The sequence below is a fragment of the Thunnus thynnus genome, chromosome 16, assembly GCF_963924715.1.
Source record: "Thunnus thynnus chromosome 16, fThuThy2.1, whole genome shotgun sequence".
NCBI lineage: Eukaryota > Metazoa > Chordata > Actinopteri > Scombriformes > Scombridae > Thunnus > Thunnus thynnus.
The window spans coordinates 3,038,706-3,048,464 of NC_089532.1; the positions used below are offsets into that span (position 1 = coordinate 3,038,706).

General features: G+C 38.2%; 1 protein-coding gene across 4 annotated transcripts; it reads left to right on the forward strand.

Annotated features, from left to right (window-relative positions):
- The first annotated feature begins 3,350 nt into the window (after window positions 1-3,350).
- Window positions 3,351-7,228, forward strand: wdr89 (WD repeat domain 89). 4 transcript variants are annotated; one of them, XM_067614586.1, is made up of 3 exons: window positions 3,351-3,613; window positions 4,176-4,201; window positions 4,655-7,228. In XM_067614586.1, the coding sequence occupies exon 3, from the start codon at window positions 4,685-4,687 to the stop codon at window positions 5,819-5,821; it is 1,137 nt and encodes a 378-aa protein (XP_067470687.1). In that variant the 5' UTR covers window positions 3,351-3,613; window positions 4,176-4,201; window positions 4,655-4,684; the 3' UTR covers window positions 5,822-7,228. The 4 variants fall into 4 exon arrangements, with proteins under 4 accessions (XP_067470687.1, XP_067470686.1, XP_067470688.1 ...); XM_067614585.1 differs by having other exon boundaries at window positions 3,353-3,617; XM_067614587.1 differs by lacking the exon at window positions 4,176-4,201 and having other exon boundaries at window positions 3,353-3,613.
- The last annotated feature ends 2,531 nt before the right edge of the window (window positions 7,229-9,759 follow it).

The window sequence follows — 9,759 nt, forward strand, 5'->3', positions numbered from 1 at the left end:
GTGTTTATGTTGCTGCCGCTGCTGAGCCACTTTTCATCCACAGATGGTGATGTGCTGATGATGTGGTGATGATGTGGTGTGTCCGTTTTCCACTTCGCTCTGCCAAAGCTGCCCGGCTGCAGCAGAGGAGACAGACTGCAGCTGCTGGCCTGAACATTAAAGACGTTTATTTTTGTTTTTTTTTCTTCTCCAGAGTGGCAGTGAGTGAAAGCATACGGGACTGTGGGGGAACTTCTGTGAGTGTTTTATTGGAAATAACTGAAGTAACGTTCAATCAAAGACACCGCTGAGGCTCGAATGTGTGTCCGTTTGTCAGCCTTACAAGAAGTCAGTGGTCACGTGCACATCCACAAAACCTCAGATGGACAGGTGCTGGATACAAAAACACACAGAAAACCTCATGTAAAATGAGTGTTGGGTATTTTTATTTCTATTATATCATTTGTGACTTGATTAGAAGTTTGTGCAAATCTGCTTTTGAATCCTACTTGTATCTATATTAAAGGATAGGTTCACAATTTCAAGGTTAAATGTGACATATCGTGCTTTTTGTGAATTATTTCCTGTTCTGATGTCGGATGTTAAACATGGTCAAAGTTCCAAAACTCATATGTCAAAATGCTTCCTGCAAGTCAAAAGTCAGGGCTTCAACCTGCTCTGAACGCTTCGTCGCAACCATTTCTTTTTCTGCCTTGCTGACGAACTGACGTTGGCTCGTCATACATGTCCATAAACTGGCCGTCTGTTCCATAGCCTTGGTTGCTAAGGATGTTGCTAAGGTTGTTCCATGTGCCTTATTTTTTTCCCATCCGCCCTACTCTGACTGGCTAGTACTCATTGCCTTTGTTGATTAGGTTTAGGCAGGAGGAGGGAGATGGTTGGGTTAGGGTAAGAATATCAGGGTCAGAGCCAATCAGAGCAAGAGTAGGGGCGGGTCTTCTCAAAATGTGGGTGGCAAAAAAACCCTGCTCCATATGTCGTTCAGAAGTTGATGTTTTGAGTAGAAGAGGAGAAAAAGAAGTGAAATCCTGCTACTATAGTTTGTTTACGTAGCCTCTGGAGCTGGAGGAATCTTCCTGAAGCTGACCAATCAGAACAGAGTGGGCTCATCAGGCCTGTTTCAGACAGAGGCTGAACTGAGGAGCTGCATAAAGGACCAGTATAAGATAAATAAAGAGTTTTTTTTACTGGAAATGATGCAAAGATATTCCAGTAGAGCCCCAGAATATAAATATAGAACTGGAAATGTTCAGAATATGTCCCCTTTAAATCAAACAGAGATTATTTCAGCCTCCAGAGCAGCTTCGTGTTCCCAAACCTGCCAAAAACCTCAGTGTGTTAATTGGTTCGTGTTAGCCGACATAATTACAAACACACAATGATTACACCTTCTTTCCTGCAGGTGTTTCCAGAATCAGGCATAATTGTTCTCTGTCTGCTCAGAGTCCACAGAAAACTTATAGAAATGTTATGTTTTCAATATGTTTTAAACAGAAGTGAATGTAAGTATGAAAAGGTTTGAGCTTCAACATTATGACAATTGTGCAGGAGAACTCTCATGAACTGAAAACACACTGAAATAGCGAAATACTCTGAATCTGGGGTCACGCCATGTTTATGTTACTTAACCAACGGTTGTCACTGTGGTAGCGACTTGTCAATCACACACTCTAAAGCATACCCTGTTTTATTGTCAAATTTAAATGAAATGGGACCATAATTTACAAAATGAACATCATGCTGTATTGAAGAAGACTTGAAACTAATGATTGAGACCATAAACTCATCAGGAAAGTGTTTACTGAGGTATTAAATCAAGCGAGAAGTAGAGTCATTTTCTCATAGACTTCAATACAATCAGACTTCTTTTTGCAGCCGGTGGAGTCGCCTCCTGCTGGTCATTAGAGAGAATGCAGGTTTAAGGCACTTATACATTGGCTTCACTTTTCAGACCTGGAACTACCTGCTTGGTTTAAACCTAAAATGACCAATAATAATAATTAAAAAAAAAAAACTCCACTAGGTTTCAGCCTCTGTGTTTGTTTGCAGTCTGGAGGTTCTTCTCTCTGAAGTTGAGGTTTCATTTACTTTGTTTCTGTGTGACTGAACTGTGCTTCTTCAGATTTGGGTCAACTAGAGAGAGAAGAGCTGCAGCTGCTGCCGCCTGCTGGAGGACTGGAGACTCACACCTGCACTAAACAACTCAGAGCAGTTATATAATAAAAAAATAATAATAAATAAATAATATACTGACATATTTGTGTTCATGTTTCCAGTTTCACTTGTTTATGTGTTTAGTTGGTTTATTTTATTGTTTTCATTTCACTTATTTACAAATTACTTAGTTATGTATTGTACTTAATTTATTGTATTTTGGTTATTTTATTCCATTTTATGTCTCTTTTCTTTTATTTGCTGGATTTTATTATATTTTTGTGCTCATTTGTATTAATTTAGTTTTTCTTTGTAAATCTCATTAACTTTTTATTACATTTTTGCACCAACTTTGACATAGCATTTACTTTTTTATATAAAGAAATTTGCAAATTAATGATTTTTTTTTTTTTTTTTTTTTTTTTTTTAAATTTTTTACATCAAAGTGATGTGTTGCTGTTTGTCAGGTATTTAAAGGGTAAAACAGACATTTTCTCTGCTCTTTTATTTGCTGGATTTTATCGTACTGTTGAGTTGATTTGTTTTAATTTTGTTTTTCCTTTGTAAAGCACTTTATAACACTGTTTTAAAGAATGAAATTTATACTATAAATAAAGTTTATTATTATTAGAAATAGTATTAATAGTGGTTGTATAGTACTAATACAAATACTTTTTACTCAGTTGCATTTATTTGATAACTTACATTATTTTGTAGATTCAGATTAATATTAAAAAACACATTTAAGAACATTTATAGGTTAAGACAAAATAAAATATGATGACTAGGTTACTTTTACTTTTGTTTTTCTATGCATATTTTCATGCTAATACTTTGTCTCCCTGTGTTAATTGCTCAGTCATCTCTTGGTATTGCCAAATATACTGTATGTTTTTAAAAATATATAATTTTTGAGTATCTTTTTTAAATATCAAAATCCCTCTAGAGTGAAATAAGCATTGAAATGTTAAATTGTCATGATAAAGTGTGAAAATACCATCAATTATCCTTAACTCAGGTGCCGTTAACCTGGATTTAGGTTTTTTTTTTTTAGGTATTGAAACTTATTTACTTCATATATCTACAGAGGAATTATTTGAAGGTGAAAACACACATTCACCCCCCTCTAAAAAATACAAATAGATTTAAAAAATGGAGAAAATACGATCAAATTAACTTTATTTAAATATCTGGTTGTTTTCCAGCGACCCAGCGGAACCTTTTATTGAAGAGACGGTTCCTAGCGGGCCGTAAATACTGTAACACAGTACATCCTCCATGCGTTTAGTACAGCCTGGTTTCTAGTAACGTAACGTAAACTACATCATTGATCTTTTGTAGCAGATAATTGATTAACTTTAACGTTAATGTAGTTCGTAAGACGTCACGGCACATTGCGGGGTTTTGTACGATAAAAGGCCAAAAACGTGGCGGCTGTTTTCCAGGAAATTTCTAGAAAGTAGGTAGGTTGATAAAAATAACACACATAATATTTATGAACTGATGACACGGTGAGGATTTTGGCAGCATTTCTGCCCGTTTTTCTCTAAAGAGAAGAATTTAAACCAGACTCCATTTAAAAAACAGCATATTTTACATTTCCTTGCTTCATCTCACATATAAACATCTAGTTTACATGTTACTTATAGCTTTTTCAAATTTAATATGATGCTGTGGTTATTCGGCATATTTTTCAGAGGTGAGAATAACCAATCAGTGGTAAACATGAAAGATTTACTTGAATAATTACTGATATTTTACTGACTCTTGGCCGGATTACAAAGTTGTTGCTCGTGATTTGAAAAAGTGCATAAATTATGTCCTAACATGTATACAGACATGGTCAATAAGCAAGGAAACGTTAAATGATCAGATTTTTGAATGGAGTCTTGCCACAGAAGAGCAGGTGAAGTTTATCCAGTTGTCAGTTCCTCCAAATGTTTGATTTTGCAGCAGCTTTTCTCAGAAATTGCGATACAATTTGTGATGTTTTATGTGCTCTTTTTGTGCTAAAACTGCAGGAATTGGGGAAAAATTGCAAGCAAAGGTAAATAATGTGATTTTTAAAAAAACTACAACCAACAAAGAGTCATATGTAATCACTTCCTTCGATTAAAAGCATCCTGCATATCACAGAAACAACTGTATTATACTACTAAAAATGTACTTAAGTTCTATTTCAGCTCAACATAAGCACTAAATAAAATCAGTCAATAATGCCATTAAGATAAAGTCAGTAACATAAAAGTATTGTTTCATTTCCTAAGTGCCCGTTTTTTTGTTTGAGGTAGATTATGTCCAACTTTTCTGTCTGAACAACATCAACTTCTTCTAACTAACTGAATCAAACCTCACTTGGGGACATTTGGGAATTGTTTTGCTCCGTCTGTGGCATCGTTTTTGTTTTGTCCGTCTATCCGTCAGTTTCCTGGAGCGACTGATAAATGCACTAAAGGCTGAAATACAACTTTAAATGAGTTAATTTCTTTTTCCTGTGCAGTGTGGTTGAATCTGGTCTCGCTGAGCTTCCATGGAGGATTTGGACGAGAAGCTCAGAGGTCTTTCCATCGCCCGGCGGTCTCGTCCGGAGGAGCCCACCTACCTGCTGGACGTCGCCCTGCAGCCGGCCGGCCTGCTGGCGGTGTCCTGCTCCAACTTCACCGTCCACCTGCACAACAAGGACACTCTGAACCTGGTGGGAGAGTATCGGGGCCACAGCGGGCCACTGTGTGGGGTCACTTTTGCCCGCACCTCCCCTGACCTGCTGTACTCTGGGTCTGCTGACGGGACGGTCCGGGCGTGGGACGTCCGCCGTCCCGGGACGGCGGCGGTCCAGATGTTTAAAAGCGATCCGTCCCACAGCTTCTGTAGCTTCGACCTGAGCTGCAGCGACACGCTCCTGTGCGCTGGCACCGAGCAGGTAAACGACGAGGACAGCTTCCTGGTTTTCTGGGACGCCAGGAAGCCGGGCGGCGGTCTTCTCGGGGTGTATTCTGAGTCTCACAGCGATGACATCACACAGGTACGCTTCCACCCTCGGGATAAAGACCGCCTGGCGTCCGGCTCCACAGACGGCCTTGTCAATGTTTTCGATCTCAGCCAGGGAGCGGAGGAGGAGGCGCTGCTGGCCACCTGTAACAGCGACTCCTCCGCCGGCTCGGTCTGCTGGTGCGGAGCCAACTTCACCCGGCTGCTGTGCCTCAGCCACGACGAGGGGCTGCACCTGTGGGATCTGGGCCAGCTGGACACGGACGAGCCGCTGACCATCTTCAGCTCCTCTGACGCCCGCAGCCTGACGCCGCTGGCCGACGGGTCCGGCGTGGATTACCTGGTGGCGGGGAGGTGGCTGGAGGAAGCCCAGAAGCTGCTGGTGGTCGGCGGGAAGAAAAGCGGAGATCTGCACCTGATGGAGTGTGACGACGGGGGGCTCCGCCTACTGAGGAGCCTCGAGGGCGGCCACGCCTCCACGGTGCGCTGCTTCCTGTGGGATGCGGTGGGGGAGGCCCTGGTCACCGGCGGGGAGGACGCTCAGCTGCTGCTATGGAAACCAGGAGGGGAGGAGCTCACGGCGGGGAAAAGGGAGTCGATGAAGAGCGATTCGGCTTTGAGACTCAAATCCAGGCCGCATAAAAAACACGGTTACCAGCGGAGCAAGAAGGCAACGTAACTCTGAGTCACACTGAACTATACGTCACTGGATACACGTTCAAACTCTAAACAGCTTCATAAACATATAAACATATAAACATAAATACACATTCTTTACAACACACAGAAACTCATAAACTCTCAGGTTGAAGCAGCCTTGTGTCCATATTTCATATCAGTCAAAGCATGTTTTGTGTTTTTTGTGATCAAGTGACAACATATAAACTCAAACATGTCTGTAAATCTGTTTGTTTTATGAGTGAACTGCTGATGGACACTGTTATGGTTCAGTGATGTGACGAAATACAGTGAAACTATATAAATTTGTCAACTATCAGAAACCTTCACAAATATTAGATATTTATATGATTGGTTTTACATGAATGTGATGTACTGTTCTGCATTTTTGTTTTGCTCATTGGTTCCTACTGAAGATGTAAATCTTTAAAAAAACACCTTACAGATTTATTGTTTGATTTTATAAAACAGGCTCTGTAGTTTTTTAGCAAACTTAAGTCAAACTGGAGGAAATAGTCTATTTGTTGGGGACTATTTTCAGCGGCGGATGAATCCACATTTGATTCTCTATTTGTGACAGCAGGACAGTGTGTGTTCATGGTGATGAAGGAACATGTCACTAGATTTTGTACAACAACAGACATCTACGACACAGAGGAATAAGATATAAACAGATAATACTTGTTAGTAGATCAATTCATTGTTGTATTTTTTCAATTTATAATTTTAATTGAACATATATTTTGCCAGTAGTTAAATTTGATTTTATGTCAATTCTTGTACATTATTTTAAAAAAACTATACGCAATTAACTCCCTCATCACTGTAAACAAGTACAGTACGTATGAAATGGAGACACAGTTCAAGGTTTCTTTGATGTTTTTTTTTTTTTTTTTTTACCAGTTTATCAGTTCTGTCCATTATTGTGACAGTGTAAAACTGGAGGACTGTTATTACTGCATCACGTCCTGAAGTCACTGGAGCCTCCCGGCACAGCGGGAACACGCTGAGAGAGCAGCCATCGCTCTCAAATGGCAAAGAGTGGAATAACATGATTGGCAGTGCAAGTGTGTGTGTGTGTGTGTGTGTGAGTGTGTGTGTGTGTGTGTGTGTGTGTGTGAGTGTGAGTGTGTGTGAGTGTGTGTGTGTGTGTGTGAGTGTGAGTGTGAGTGTGTGTGTGTGTGAGTGTGCGATCGAGGCTGTTGGAAAACGATCTCAGTCACAGAGACATTAAAGAATCTTTATGATGACTGGTTGATCTTTGTGGGGTTTTTAATTATTGATGAGTTTGTCGCAGGTGAAAAATAACAGATACTTGCACGTTAACGATGAGACAAACCGGCTCGTGCACATGTTTGATTTTTAAAGCAAAAATTGAATATTTTTCTACTCGTACTAGCAGACAAAAGTTGAGATAATCAAGTGAAGATTTACAGACGTTTCACAGCAGTTCAGTGTTTTTTATGATACAGTTATTACTAATTAGTCTCAAATATGCCAAATCTGCAGCAGCAATAAAATAAGTTTGGAACTATACAAGACTATTGCTTTTTTAAACAAGACATATTTATTTATATTGTACAATTCATACACTTTGCTTTACATGTATTCAAAATAGTCTAAAAGAAAGTGTCACCATGTTTTAAAGCTGAAAAGCTTGAAAATATACTGAATAATATTTGTGTTTTTCTAATTTATTGTTGCCCGTCTTTAATGTTTCTTAAATATGCTGTTTGTGTGCTGCAGTTATTTGCCAAAATAAATGTCCAGTTTTTTTTTTAACCTTTTTCATCTCATGATATTTATTTCATCTTTTATGAGCCGAGATCACTTTGAACATTTAACATTCAGAGCAGAAAATCACACTTACATGTAATCAGTAATAGTGCAGAAGCTTAAATGTGGCTTTAAGTTTGTTTTATTTCATTTGCAACATACAAAATAACTTGAGAAATGTCCTCAGACATGACAGTAAGTAGGATTAGTATCTGTATATAATAATATTATTCATAATATAGTTCTGATTTTTTTTTTAAAGGTGCAGTATGTAGAATTTAGTGGCATCTAACAGAACAGACTTTGCATAAGTATGTTTTAATTAATGTATAATCACCTGAAAATAAGAATTGTTGTGTTTTCGTTACCTTAGAATGAGTCCGCCATGTTGCACCGCCATGTTTCTACAGTAGCCCAGAACAGACAAACCAAACACTGGCTCTAGAGACGGCCGTGTTTTGGTGTTTTTCATTAGTTTTGTGGCCACAGTAGGTTCTCCTACATGCTTGGAGGGGAGGGGTGAAGGTGAGGGGTATTCAGTCTGTTTTAATCTGCAACTTCACCACTAGATGCCACTAAATCCTACAGACTGGTCCTTTAAGTGTTTGAGAGCTTTTTGTTTGCTGGTTACAGCTTACGATGGATGCTTATGAGATAATTCTTACAAAAAACAATCAATGGAAGATTTTAACATTGTTGATTAATGTATGTTGAATTAGCTCTCCTTCTCTGATCTATTTGGGCATTAAACATACTGACATACATGTGTGAACCCTGAGGTAATACAGCGGGATGCTGCTGACCTGATTACACTGACAAACTATTTGGATCTGGTCTGACTTGGGATCCAGTTAAAAATTCAAATACCATGAACTGAGTGGACCTATAAAGACCTCTAAAATGAAGGACAACTACATTTAAAATTGATGGTAAATAAAATATTAAACAAGTAAAAATGTTTTTTCAAGGTTTCATTCTGTCGGTAGAGCTGTGACACTTATCGTCATGTTTTTTGCCAGATGTGAATAACTCCAAAATTTAAAAAATTGTGTATTTTCTAATGGACACTGAAATTATTGAATGTATTTATAGCTTTTGTGTTTTTCCCAGTTTATTAACCTACTATCATAAACTGAACTGACAAGAGGGCAAACTTCATCCTCAGATGAGAAGATGCAGTTAAAAGCTCCAGAAAAAGCTTATAGTTAGACGTTGAGTCAATATAATGTTGTGAAACTACTGAAAACATGATTACAATTAAAACTGTACTTGGGACTAATGGTTAGACTGTAGTTAAATACACGTCTGAGCTTCTTCTTGTACTTTACTTGCATCTTTTAATTTCATGCTACTTTATATTTTTTACTCCTCTATATTTCAGAGGGAAATTTTGTTTTTTTTACTTTGCAATATGTATTTTGCAGCTATAGTTAGTGAGACTTTGCAGAAACAGATTTTAAAAACCTGCACCGAAAAAAAAAATGGGTCAAAAGACGCAGACATCGATAATATTAAAATGTTACTTACAAGTGAATGCATCAGTAATAATAACACAAATGCATAATATACAATAACGCATCGTTGACGGAGGCCATTCTGCCTGCATAGTGAGCTCTTTCACACTTTAAGCACATTTTTCTGATAATATTTGTGTTCTTAAGTCAGATTTTGAATGCAGGATCTGAATACTTCTTCCACCGCTGCTACCAGAAGCAGTTTCATAAGGAAATATGTTTAATTTTCTAGCAAGATGGAAAAATTGGAGCATAAAACATAAAATTTTGGGCAACTACAACTGAGTGGGTGAAGGGAACAGTTTTCTTCCCTATTGGATGTTTTATTTATTTATTTGGGCCTGTAAAGACTATGTTGTGTGGGTTGTGATAATTTTTACTATTGTTAATGTTTCTAATTGTTCCCGTTGGATTTAAGTTTGACAAATTCTACTGATAAAACAGAAGACCAGAGGTGATAGAACCAAACACTTTCCTGAAGTATTATGAGCTTGATGTAGTCAAAGTATTGCAGTAAAAGTACATAAGTATTATGAGCTTGATGTAGTTAAAGTATTGCAGTAAAAGTAGTGGTTTGGTCCCTCTGACTGATATATTATTATATATGACATCATTAGATTATTAATAGTGAAGCATCAGTGTTAGAGCA

What these genes read in the sequence shown, in the direction of transcription:
- wdr89 (XM_067614586.1), top strand. Translation starts at nt 4,685, where the DNA reads ATGGAGGATTTGGACGAGAAGCTCAGAGGTCTTTCCATCGCCCGGCGG.